Genomic DNA, 14127 nt, shown 5'->3' with positions numbered 1-14127 from the left:
ACTCCCCACCCCCTTTTAAAATAAAATCATGGGATTGGAAAATCGAGGTGTCGTCGGCGATAAATGGCCGCGGAGAATCCTCTGGGTCTGTGCAATTGGAAGCGCAATAAGTAATCTCCCTTCAATTTCTTTAAAAATCCCATCATTTTTTAAGAATTTTTTGGGCTCTAATTTAGGGTTTCTTTTCTTTTTTTTCTATTACCATTTTTAGGTATGTTTTTTGTTGCCGTTGAGAAGCAAGCACAGAACAGGCAGCGAATGATGGCCGAAGATTTAAAGGGTTTGGATGGACAAAGCAGCGGAGAGGTGAATGGTGGAGGCCTAATTTTTGAAAATTTAGCTTGAAATTCGGTTAATTTTTTTTTTGTATTTTATGAAAATTTGAATAAAAAAGTTGGAAACTTTGTGCTCAAAGTTTTGCAAATCTCCGTGCTTCTACATTGTAAACCTTGATGTTTGTTATATTGTTTTGGTTACTCTAGGTCTTGAGTGGCCTTAAAATAATTGATCTTTTAATAATGCTAACTTGTGATCACATTTGAAGTTTGGGCTTTGAATTAGTATTCAGTTTTGTGAATCTTTTGGTCTATTCTAAAAGATTACTGGAAATTTAGATACATGATATTAGACTGGTTCATCTTAATCGCAATACAACTACAACCTAACCCCAATCCGATATTGAAACCAACTGATTGTATATCGTAAACTAATGGTTTTAACACATTTGATATTTTAGTAATGCTACTCGTCTATCCATAAGTTAATTAGATGTATAACATGGAGCAAACTCCAATATTTTGAGATGGGAATTTTGTGTACTGTAAATGATTCCTCGTGACATTAATAAAAATGAGTGTTTAGTCATCTATATATTATTCTTTGTAATCTGCTATTTTGGAATCTAAGCTTATAAGAGAAACTTACTGCATGTGTATTAAAGGGTGTCTAAGAATGTGGACTACTGCCTCATTTTAGCATTTGTTACTTTCTGCTCCAATGTCACATGATGATTCTTGAGAATAAAATGAATAATTGGGATTAGTTTTTCTTTTCTTTACCTATGGAAGTCGAAAGGTGAGTAGTTAGTGGTTACATTTTTCTTTAAATAGTCTTTTTTTATTGTATTTGTCATTGTCTGTTTATTTGAAATCTGTTAAGAATGAAGAGTACCTGTAAGCCTTTTTTTTAAATATCCCTGCTTAGCTAGCTATTTTCCTTCTTTTTTTTGTCCCTTCTGTGTTTTGTACTTCTGGTCAGTTATTTCTTCTTAGGGTGGGTGGTGGTGATTCAATTAGTAGGTCGAAAGTTCTTTGTTTTCTAAAAAAGAAAACAATAATCATGCCCAGAATGCTCTTTTCTAGTAAAATGATCACCATTGTGGAGAGGCTTGATAGAGGGATTTGACTGGTTTGGAAAGGAATTTTTGGATCTCTTAATGCAGATTGAAATGATTCAGCATGCAACATTAATGACGGAATTGTGGTGTGGATCGGATTGGAAGCACTTTGAAAGAGATAAGAAATTTAGTTATGAAGGAGAATTCCCTGCAATAGTTATGATTAGTGTGAATTTTAGGCTCTGAAAAGTAGTAGAGGAGAAGAGAACTCTTTAGTAGCAGGTTTGAATGAGCAAAGAGAAGCATAACCCCCTTGGAAGAATTGAGCAGTCAAACTTCTTTGAAATTAGAATCCTGTGAAAGGTAATGTCTGCTTTCCTCCCTAATAACTAATAATTTAATGAAACTGGCGAGTAGGTAAGAACTCTTGAATCTAGAGAAATATGAGTCATAGAGATGAACTTTGTGGCCAATTCTTCTAGATATAATGGAGCCTTTGTTTTTAACAAACTCTGTTTTGCTTAATGGATATATCTTAAATTGGGAACTCGTTATCTGATAGGGCTTTAATGTGGTTTGTAGGCTGTCATGTAATCACTGGTTGGACATTTGTCATGAACTACGTTACTCGGGTACTTCTATAATGAAGCCATACTCATACCGGCCACGTACCCAACACTTTTCCGTACCCAAACTTCATGGACACGTCTTGAATATATGCATACATTTATTACAACGTATACTCAATTATACGATATATGTGTTAATTTAAAACACTTGTCAAACGCTTCTTGGACGTATAGCGTACACTTCACATCCATTTCTTGAAACTAGTTAGATATGGGTCGGGTTCATTTCAGTCCATACCCAAGTTCAAAACTATATAGTTAAAGGTTCGTTTGGATGTCTGTCAAAAAATGAGAGCTTCCAATTTATGATAATCAATATGATAAAAGAAACTTAAAAATGCGATCGGAATTTTAATTCTAATGACACATGAAGTGGAAAAAAAAAGATCTCATGTACATTATTAATTCAATATATATATAAATCCTAATTATATCTTGAAGTTTAGGATTCAAAAGACAGATCTGGATGGTACATAATCATTTTTATTATTGTTGCAGTATTTGTATTTCTCAATTGCTTCTTCCTATAAATTAGGTTAATTTTTCTGCAGATTGTTGTGACTTTAATGCTCCTTCTTGGTACACTAGGCTATGGTGGTAGCTTATTCAATGTCCTCTCACCTGCTAAATGCATCGAAGTCCTTTACAAGTCTTGGCTCTAGTGACTACAAATTGACTGAACTTTTTTTTATTCTTTGAGCAGAAGCTATGGTGCTGAGCTGTTATTGAAGCAAAATCCTGTACTGCTTTCACTCGGATGCATGCAATTCTGAGAAATGCTCTACTCTGCCTAGAAAGATGCAAATCATTGAAAACATTGAAGCAAATTCATGCTCAAGTTCTCATCAGCGGGCTTCAGAACGAGAACTATGTGGCAGTTAAGCTTGTGTCATTTTGCAGCAAGACATTGGGGAATGTTGATCATGCCCGTAGAATTTTTGATTCCTGTAAAAGTTCAGCAAATGTTTTCCTATGGACAACAATGGTCGTATCATATTCCAACCATCAAACCAAGATTGTGAAGGAGGCCATATCAATATATAGGATGATGCATGAACGTGGAGTTCATCCAAACAATTTTACTTTGTCTTCTGTGCTTAAAGCTTGTTCACTTCTTAAGGCCATCAGTGAAGGGGAACAAATCCATGCTCATTCAACTAAACTTGGATTTAGTTCCTCTCCTTATGTCGTAACAACACTGCTAGATATGTATTCCAAGTTTGGTTACAAACAAGAAACAAAACATCTATTCAGGACTACGCCGGAAAAAAATGTTGCAGTGTGCAATACTATGATTGCATATTATGCCAAAGTTGGTGATTTGGAGACTGCTAAAAGTGTTTTTGATGAAATGGTTCACAGAGATTCAATTTCATGGAGTATCATGATATCCAGTTATGCTGACAATGGCAATATGTCGGCTGCTAGGGAGATTTTTGATCAAAATCCAGAGAAAAATATTAAGTCTTGGAATTGTTTGATGGTTGGTTATTCTCGTAATGGAAGGTGGAGTGATTGTATACAGCTCTTCAATGAGATGGCTTCCAGTCATATGAGAGCCAATCATGTTACCATGACCACGATGATGTCTGCTTGCAGTCAATTAGGTGCTCTAAAAGTTGGTAGGCAATTCCATGGAATCTTATATAAAAGTTGCATTGAGATTGATACTTTTGTGTACAATTCTTTGGTTGACATGTATGGTAAATGTGGTGCTATACGTGAAGCTTACCAAGTTTTTACTGAGCTACCAATCAAGGATGTAGTCTCATATAATGTGATGATTTGTGGCTTTGTAAACCATGGATATGGAGAAGATGCCTTGAAGCTAGTTCCTGAGATGCAAGAAAAAGATATCCAGCCTGATAGGGTTACATTTATTGGCATTTTAAATGCTTGCAGTCAAACTGGTCATCTCGAGTTATGTCAATATTATTTCAATTGCATGAGAAGTAACTATGGAGTTGAGCGTTCTGTTGATCATTATGCTTGCATGGTTGATCTTTTTGGTCGAGCAGGATTTATAGAGGAGGCCTACAACTTGGTTAAGACTATGTCAGTTGAACCCCATGCTGGGGTTTGGGGAGCCCTTCTACATGCTTGTGTTACATACTGTCACGTTGAGATTGGCGAGATTGCTGCAAATGAACTTTTTAGGATAGAGCCAGAAAATCCGGGCAATTATGTGCTTCTCTCTAATATTTATGCTCGAGCACAGCTCTGGGATAGAGTTAAAGAAGTAAGGCGCTTCATGAGAGAAAGAGGTGTGGCCAAAGTGGCAGGATTCAGTTCGATAGAAGTGGACGATAAGGTCCATGAATTCTTAATGAGGGATGCATCTCACCCTCAATGGCAAGAAATATATGGAGTACTGGACTATCTCTCATTTGAACTGGAGTAAAGGGGATATTGTTCACTTTTATTTCACTCCCTAGTTGGGTCAAGTGAGTTTGTTCCTTTATGGTTTCTATAGCAATGCTGGGAAGTAAGGTATGACGCAATATATGCATTTTTTTTGTTGTCGGTTGTTCATCTGAGTACATTAACATAAATTTTGATTGCTGGTTTCATCATGATATATGCCTTTATATTAAACACAAAATGATGATAAATTTGAATAAGTTGCAGTAATAGAGGAGAGGGACTTGTAAAACAGCTAATGTGCACTGCTTAGAAATCACAAAAAGCATGCAAATAAATTTACTTGTGACTTGAATAGAGCAAGAAATAACTGCTTTGCTTACTGCTACCTGTAGTGCTCTGGATCATTCATGAATTTCAGTTTTCTTGTTTCTTCTCATTAAGGTTGACTGATATTTATCCTAAAGAGAATTATCCTAAAGAGGAAATCTTAAGATCTATTATTCTATATATACAATAGAAAAGATTTCTTTATGCTGCATACTCTTTTGAGGGCGGAGGCAACTTGGGAACTTTCTTTTTGATTGCTTCAGCCGAATCAATTATTAGGAATTATTAAATATATTTATAACTTTGCATCTACTGTGTCCTCATCTTTTACCTAAGGACACATGCTCTTACATGTACCTGAATAAGATGAAGTCTACATTTCTATCTTAGTTAATCATTTTTCTTTCTTAAAGAAGCTTATCACCTAAGCCGAGTATTTTAACTTGTAAGTGTGCAAGCAAAATTGGGATGCTTAGCTTGTAGGAGACAATGTTGTAATCTGTTATAATTCTATGTTGAACTTTATAAGTATGTCAATATTTGAAGTTTTGATGTTAAGTTGGTTACGGAATGTCCTCTCCACAAGTTTGCAGAAATGATACTGGGGAGATTAGAGAAGCAAAACCGGTTCTACTTCATGGGATGCTGAACATGTGTATTTACCTACAATAATGTAAGTAGTCCATTTGCTTATAAATTCACAGGTACTATATCGATTTCATGGCTTTATCTAACGTAATAGATGTATCTCAAAAAGTGAATTATACAAAACCTATTTTGTTTAAAAAACTTTTGATGATTGCTTACTTTACGCTTTCTCATATGCTGTCTCATACTTATTTTGTACCAAAATTTAGGTCTTATACCTAGATACAGTAATCAACTGCACATCCTGTGACATGTTGCAATGACAAGTGCAATTACTATTACACTTTTGAAAATGCTGAAACATCTAAAAGGATGATTACAGTGTAAAATTAACCACCTAAATATTTAGCCTCTTGAACACTAGTGAAGAACATAAAACTTCATGTAAGAGTGAGTTGAAAGATGTAGAACTTTGTGATACGAAAATACATGTTTAATTGCATGTAGGAACTTGGACTTTTAATGCAGACTTTCTACCATTTGTGGAAGAGACATGAATGTTAACTTGTTATGTCCGTAGCTCAATAACTAAACAATAACATGGTAGCTAAACAAGATGTTCTCTAATCTTTCTGACATTTTTTTATGGTTATCAAAAATCTTATGTGTTGACACTATTGTCTGTAAGATTGTAACGGAAAATTCAAGGAGTTGAATGCAAGTACACAACCGTAGTTTTATAGGCATACAAAGTTACAAACTACAATTATATGGAATGGATGTTTCGTACGATTTTTATCAAAACCGTTTAATGAACTTTTAAAAACTTACATTTGGTTAAATATTTGGGATGATATAACTTAATATTAGCAAAGGCTTGTGGCATTTGGAGACATGACTTAAATTTGCAAAGTTACTCCTTTTACTTCCTAAGTAACCTATATGAACACAGCTCTTCAAATCATATTGGACTATGCTTCAATATATCAAGTTGGAGTGTTGTTGGAAGTAAACATGTTTCATCTCTGTTATTTACATAATAAATGTTGCAATTTTGGCAACTTTATTGAATTGCTTATTATTGTAATCTGTCCATTATGACAACAATGCTAGAGTGGCTTGTATACAGTAGTTTATGTTCATAATCTCTTTGCAGTTTCATGTCTAAGTTGTGGTCTTAATGGTTTGAATTATTGTCTATATATAAAACTTCAGTGCTTAATTAATTACATGGAGAAACCTAATGTTAAACTGTGTAATATAACGAACAATGATTCAGATGGACATCGGATGATATACTTTTATCCTTAAGCTCCAGGATATGTAGGTTTATGTTCCAAGTATTTTTCTTGTTGATCATCAGGAAGAAACTAGATTTGTAGAATTGTATCTTTCTCTGAGTTTAGAATAGTTTGGCTATGGGATTCTACACTTGGGTATCTAATTAGATATTGACAAGTATTTATATCAACACGTAAAAATTTCAAGTTTTACCTTTTTAAGTTCATATACCATAGATTCATCTCCCAGCTTTATTGTTTAGAAACAAATATATCAAATATTTAATCTGAGGATGCTATTGATCAATCTTGATCTTAACATGACAAATTTATGGATTATGTCAATCTTATGAAATTGTTTCCAATAAGATTTATTAGTTCTCGAATTTAGGTAGGACATGAATGAAAATGCGGAGGGAACCTTAGTTTTTTGTTCTATACTGGTCTCTGAATTTTTAGTTCAGAGTAAGCACTTCAACCTTGTTTATCCGTACAATATGTACAGCTCTAGACCTGAACTTATGCTTGTACTACCAGCACTTTTCATGATCACTGCTTTTCAAGAAGGGCTAAATACCCATATTGGTATTTTAATTCCTCTCCATTTACCAAGAAGATATTTTAATTAGGCAAACCTATTTTAATGCATTTTAATTGATTCAACTTACCAACAATGCCATTTTTCTCGTCCGCGATCAGTTTTCCGGCGAGAGCTTGTCACGTGTCACGCACGTGATGACTTAAACTGTTTTTTAGCTGCTGATGTGGCACGGATTTTCTGACGTGACAGTGTTTAAAGACGAGAATTAACCCTTTAAAAATCCTAATTTACCCAAAATAGGACAGATTTATGCCACATCAGCAGTTAAAAAACAGTTTAAGTCATCACATGCCATGCACGTGACGAGCTCTCGTCGGAAAACTTGTCGCCGACGAGAAAAATAACATTATTGGTAAGTTGAATCAATTAAAATGCTTTAAAGCAGGTTTGCCTAATTAAAATACATTCTTGGTAAATGAGATGAAATTAAAATACCAATATGGGTATTTAGCCTTTCAAGAAGAAACTCAAAAGGACAATTTTTTTAGAACAACCGTTTTGTAGAAGTAATGAGCAAAATCAACATTCTCATAAAAAAAATAGCAAAATCGACCTTTTCCAAATGGACGGGACTAGTAGTCACGTCCATTTTATGCTCAACTCTCTGCACCTCCCCACTCTCCACCCATAGATCCACCTCCCTCCCCAACACATTCCTCCTGTCACTAGCAAATTCATGCCCAACTCTCTGCACCTCCCCCACTCTCCACCCACAGATCCGCCTCTCCCCCCAACTAGTAGAGCTTAGGATTTTATAAGTTCACCCACAGATCCGCCAACCCGTACCCCCTCTTCGGCGTGATCAGCTCCCTCGCCGCCTCAACCTCTTTTTCCCCCTAAGCTGCCTCATCCTCGCGAGCCTCTTGTTCCACTCCCGCTCATGGGGGGTCTTGAAGTGCTTCTTGAGGTCAAGGTTGGTGCGGCACTTGCGGCCGTAGACGGAGCAGACGTAGGGGAGGAGGGGGCCTGGAGGAGGAGACCATTGTGCTCGAGGGCATCAAGGCTGCGTCGTCCCGCCTCGCGTGACGGTTGGCGTAGGTGGAGATGGCGTCACCGACGTCGAGATCCACATCGCTCGCCTCAACGACAAAGCCCAAACCTTCATAGAGACCGCTTACGCTAATGAGATCGCCGTCATCCCCAAATGGATCCACTACATCAACCACAACCACCGTCGTCGCCGATCCCCTCTCCTCGTCTTGATCTCCTACTTCACCACCGTCGCTCGCCCCTCGTGGCGGTCGAAAGCCGTTAAGAGTGTCAAGAACCCGATCCAGGATCGGAGGATGGAGAAGTTCGCTAAGCAAGCGAGGGAGGAGTTGGGAATTGACGTGGTCAATCGACGAAGCTGAGAGATGATTGAGGAGGCGTTGGAGATAAGAAATTGAGAGGGAGGGGGGATGTGGGGTTGAGGGAGCGGCTGAGATGGTTCTTGATAGGGTGAAGATGTTAGAGAGAAGGAGAAGAAGGTGAAGGACATGGATTGGGTCGTGAGGATGTCACTGAGAATTCTTTGATTAATTGAGCTTTGTCGTGAAATGTGCAGAGAGTTGGACATGAAATGGACGGGACTACTAGTCCCGTCATTAGAAAAGGTCGATTTTGCTTTTTTTTTTTGATGAGAAAGTCGATTTTGCTCATTAATTTTACAAAACGTTTTTTTTTAAAAAAACTTCTATCTAAAGCAATGGTTATCAAATTGGGTGGGGGGGGGGGGGGGGGGGGGACGCACCTCAGAGATTCGAATCATTGCCCTCACGAGGAGAAGCAAACTTCAGCTTAAAAGTGACGTAGGAAAGTCGATCTAGTCCATCCTCATTACTATTTTCAGCCCTCCGAGGTCACTTTCTATTTCTTTACATCATTTTGCTTCTCTTTTAAAGGACCAGCCCGACCCCCAATCAAAATATATATATATTATTCAGAGACAAGTGCACAGAGACGTCTATTGTTGGGGTTTCATCTAATGATAAGTTCAGGGTAGCCTTTGTGGTGGCCATGGAAACATTTGCATGATCTTTTATGTTGTGATATGGGGGATCTCTTGCTGTTCATCATCACATGCCTTTTCCCATCCCTCTCTGTATAAAAATAATAACTTTGATTACTAAATCTCAGTTAAAGATAATATAATGATAGTTTATGGCCACATCAACCTCTCTAACTTTTGTGCTCTTCTTCCACTCTCTTTTTTAGTATGGCGTCGCCATTGACTCCATTCAAAGCATCTTCTTCATCTTCTATAGGCGTGGACCTTTACCTTTCTAGCACCGATTAAATCCCACCAAAGCCTTCAAACTTTTGTTTTTTTTTTTTTTTGAATTGAGTGTGTGAGACAACTGCTTGTGCTATACGAAAGGTGAAATCAACTTTCTTAATTAAAAAATTTAGGAGATCAGAGTATCTTCAAGGGTTATTGTGTTTTATTTTATATGATTTTGGGATGAGAATCTTAGAAGGCTTTGTATTGGTGAAATGCGAGTGGAGGGAATGGGGGCAAGTGTAAGCGGAGAAGTTAAAGAGACCTTGCCAAGAAGATGCCATTTTGGTGTGCTCTTTTTTTATGCTCGTCATCTCATTGGAGCATGACTTGTGTGCTCTTATACTGAAATTTTTTTTTTAAACTTCTGTTCCTTTGTTGGAAGTGAGCTAAACAAATATATATTTCTTGTTGGGTTGGGTAGGAAAATATGTAACTTGTTTTTTTTAAAGGAAATTTTCTTTAGGCCCCGGGAAGCTTTACGAAATTATTTTCCCGCACCCTTTTTTTCCTCTATTTTTGTTGGTCCTTGGAGGGGGAAAGGGAATTCTAGAGATGGCTCTCTCTGTCTATAGGCAATCCTATTGAGGAGGAGAATAGGACAAAATTATTTCTCCATTATTTAGTAATAGCTAGTCGTGAATAACTTGGTAGTCGGATCGCTCTTCTAGTCAACATCTAAGGGATTGTTTGGTATATAAGGTTAAACCAATTGGGGTTAATTTAAACATGGTAATTATTACTCTAGAACAATGAGTGCGAGAAATATTCATGTGTTGTGTTTGGGATAACATGTCATAAGGGTTAAAATTTAACACAGAAGGATCTCCATCACTCTGAACTTAAAATCTACAAATTGCAAAAGGCCCCCTGAAAATATTAAATTTATAAACAACCTCCTAGAAAATGTGATAATTACAAAAAACCTTATGCACAATTTAAAATTTATAGAAAACACCCTACGAGTTTCAAAAATTACAGAAAAACCCTCAAAATTTTAAAAATTACAAAAACATCTAAAAATTTCAAACCCAGAAATGTATTGACAGTATAGGATTATAAACATCCCCCTGGAAGTTATGAAATTTGTAGAAAGCACCCTAGAAAATTTCAAACCCAGAAATGTGAAGTTTCAAAAATTGTGGAAAACACCCTCAAATATTCAAAATTTACAGAACACACTTTGAACAAATCAAAACGTACAGACAAGTGTTTTTGTAAATTTTAATTTTTTGGGGCTTTTTACAATTTTATAAACTTTTAGGGTGTGTTTTACAATTTTCTAAATTTTTAGGGCGTTTGTTGCTAATTTGACATTTATAAACTTTGTCTTTGAAATTTTTAGGGCGTTTTTAGTAGATTCTTATTTTTTAGGGTGTTTATTGCAATTTTTGAAAATTTATGGGTGTTTTTTGGTAAGTCCAAATATTCAGGGGGTTGTTTGTGACGCTATATTGTCATAGATAATTTATTGGTCTGAATTTTCCAAGGGTTTTTTTGTCAACTTTGAAGTATGATGGTGGTTTTTACAATTTACAAAATTTTTAGGTTGTTTTTGTCAAACTCTAAAATTTTGAGGGGTTTGTTTGTAATTCCCATATTTCAGTTTATTGTTTATAGGTTGAAATTCTAAGGGTTATTTTGTAAAATTTGAAGTTTGAGGGTGCTTTTTGTAATTACGAAACTTTCAACTTGTTCTATGCAAAATCAAATTTTTTAGGATGTTGTTTGGAGTTCCTAGAATTTCAATATAATGTTTTTAAGTTTGGTCGGGGCTGTTTGTATATTTCGATTATTGTAGTGTTTTTTTCTAAGTTTTACATTGTTGAGAGTATTTTTATAATTTTATAATTGTTCGGGAGGGTTGTTTATAATTTTTTACTTTACTTTGTTCACAAAGGATCTTGTCAATTTTTAAGTTTCAGTAGTCTTGTAGTAAGTTTTAAAACTATTTTAGTGGTTTTTTGTTAATTCCACATGCGTAAGTGAACTAAGCCTCGAACTTTTCAACTATTTTTCTCCTACCCTCTAACTTGGTTAGAAGTTTAAGCTTTTACGGGGTTAAACTTTATCACTGGTGAAGGTTTAGAAGGATAACAAATATGGGTAAAGAGTAAACTTTACATTTCTTTATCCATGTACCAAATAAGCCCCAAATGTCAATGCAATTTATGATCTCTCTTTGAAGCCTAACATGTAGATTATGATACCATTTTAGGTGCGTTATATTATTCTAGGATTGCTCGAAAGTATCCCGTAGTACAGATTCATTGCATTTACTCTGATATATTCATTGCATTTACTCTGATATATTCATTGCATTTTTGGTTGTATTCATTATGTTTCAGCTGTTAGATAAGGATAAAAAACCAATTTCTTTTGTCCATTTTTAATGGTTGATATTTTTGTAATGCATCATTAATTAATATAATAATCAGGAATCATCGCTACGTTCTCGGTATCTAGTAATTGGGCACACTAATCATGTGCATGAATGTGCTAGATAACGTTACCATTGGGGATCGGAGACTTTGTTTTAAGGGTGGCATTAGGGGCACAACCCTAACCATACCTCCTCTCTCATTTGCTACAGTACATCGGGTCTCATATGGAATTTAAAAATTTTAAAATCCAATGTGAGGCCTGGTGCACTGTAGCATATGAGAGAGGAGGTGTGGTTGGAGGTGTGCTCCTATCATTTTCCTTGTTTTAAGCCTAGGTCAAACCTAACATTAAATTTCTAATAAAAGCTTAACTAACTCCTTCCGCTGTTATGTAGCCCCTTGACTTGGATGCTAGCCGTAATAAATTGTTCATGGATATCTCGGTCTTAACTTTTATTCTATCTCGTACTGTATACTCACAGTGCTCTCTTTTTCTTTTTCTTTTGTCTTTTTCCCCCCTTCTCTTATAGCAAGGATAACAATGTAAAGTTTATACATTTAAAAGACGATTGAAAATTACAGCTTGCTGGACTGTGATGTGTTATGAATCCAGCTGTTTAATTTGAAATTTATATTTATCTATATATACTATAAATTTTGGAACTTGCACTGTAGCTTCTACAGTGCAGATCCAAGAGCGTGGTATGCAGTTCTAAAGGTATAAATAAATACATGCTTGCCTGTATACCCAAAGTTCTACCCCAATTATTAGGAAGCCCACCTACCTCCAAAATTCACGCCCAAAATGCTCCATCAACATAATAAAGTAAGAGTGTTACTATGGGGACCCAAAATATGGGACCAAGGGAGGGGACATGTGATGTGTCCCCTCCCTATTGCATAATGAGTTGGCCATGCCAACTCATTATGCAATAGGGAGGGGACACATCACCTGTCTCTTCCCTTGGTTTCATATTTTGGGTCCTTAAATCATTTTTCATAAAGTAATATTATGACATAATGGGTATAACTAAAGGCTTTCTATCTTTAAATCCAAAGTTCAATCTTATTTATTTTCAAACCTACACACTTGAAAAATCACTCTTGCACCCAATATAACTCCAAAAATTGCTTTTAAAACCATTTATATTTCACCGGTTTTTTATATGGTGTAAGTTGCAAGTTTGGATAGGGTTCATTGCTTATACATCCAAAGTCTTAATGCCATTTATTTTTAAACACACTCGCTTCTTAAAAAAAAGGTTTTTGTTGCTTATAAACCTGAAGTTACGTTTATTTACTTTAAGCTAACCGACATTATCTCTCCTGAGCCCGAATATCCATCCATAGTTTAACTCCCATTTATTTGAAATTCATCCACCTCCAAAAGGATCTTTGACCTATAAACCTGTAGGTGTAAATTTTGATCTCCCGAAAACAAGGAACTTCGTTTGTATTAATAAGAATAGCTTATTACAAACTAATAAATCGAAATTACAACAGAAGCGGAGGGAATGCCCTCCTTGTTTAATGTGGGGACTTTCGGTAGCTACAGGATGCTTCGCTCGGTGCTCGTGCCGAGTCTGCTTCCCTTGGACGGTTTGACCGAGGTCGTTGGAGAGCTTCAGTACGCAGTAGAAGCTCAGGTTGATGGAGCTCGAGTCTCCAAGTTCGGCGGCGATAAGGGCCTGGAACTGAGAGGAGATGCTACAGTGCAAAGGTTATGCAAAGAGCTTGTCGTCGACTCTTTTTGAGAGTCGAGAGCTAGTTGTTCGGTTAGCTGATTTAACTATGGGCGAATCGCTCAGCGGCTAAAAACAGCTGAACCTCTTCTCTTTTGCCTGGAAGAAGTTCTCAACTGGTGAGCCGATGAACCCGTGAACCTCTGAACCCCTCTCTTTGTGGCTGGAAGAAGTTCTTAAATGGTGGAGAGACGGCGTTGTCACTCCTTGAATCATGAGATGTGATCATGTACTGTTAAGAGATGTCTTGCTGCCCATCTGTACTACGAACGGTCATTCGATGGGGGTGTGTTTCACGTCATGTCACGTAGGAGTGGGAAGACCCATCCTCGTATGTGAGACATCGGCTGCCCACTACTCGAGTGGATTTGGCCAGCCTACTGTACGCCGGCGGATCCAGCTCTTGACTTGGACCGTTGAGCTGAGTCGTATTTATGAGCGCGCAGGTTGATTTGGCGTCTGTCTGATCACTCGTACTGTGAGCGGCCACTGGACGGGCCTAGAGTACTGTGCTCTCTCTCTCTTCTCACGTCATGAGAGGTGGGAAAGCCGGTGTCCAGTACTCGAGTGGGCTCGGACAGCTTGCCGAATGCCGGCGGATCCAGCTCTTGACTCG

General features: G+C 36.9%; 1 protein-coding gene across 3 annotated transcripts; it reads left to right on the top strand.

Annotated features, from left to right (window-relative positions):
- LOC109843233 (pentatricopeptide repeat-containing protein At3g29230-like) lies at window positions 212-6375 on the top strand. 3 transcript variants are annotated; one of them, XR_002247586.1, is made up of 3 exons: window positions 212-306; window positions 2669-4455; window positions 5243-6375. XR_002247586.1 is itself a non-coding variant. In XM_020412166.1 (2 exons), the coding sequence occupies exon 2, from the start codon at window positions 2723-2725 to the stop codon at window positions 4364-4366; it is 1644 nt and encodes a 547-aa protein (XP_020267755.1). In that variant the 5' UTR covers window positions 212-306; window positions 2669-2722; the 3' UTR covers window positions 4367-4543. The 3 variants fall into 3 exon arrangements, 1 of the variants encoding a protein (XP_020267755.1); XR_002247585.1 differs by having other exon boundaries at window positions 5250-5445; XM_020412166.1 differs by lacking the exon at window positions 5243-6375 and having other exon boundaries at window positions 2669-4543.

The sequence above is a fragment of the Asparagus officinalis genome, chromosome 5, assembly GCF_001876935.1.
Source record: "Asparagus officinalis chromosome 5, Aspof.V1, whole genome shotgun sequence".
NCBI classification, from domain to species: domain Eukaryota; kingdom Viridiplantae; phylum Streptophyta; class Magnoliopsida; order Asparagales; family Asparagaceae; genus Asparagus; species Asparagus officinalis.
The sequence above is the reverse complement of the archived record's forward strand: the minus strand, read 5'-3'. Positions and strand labels throughout refer to the sequence as shown.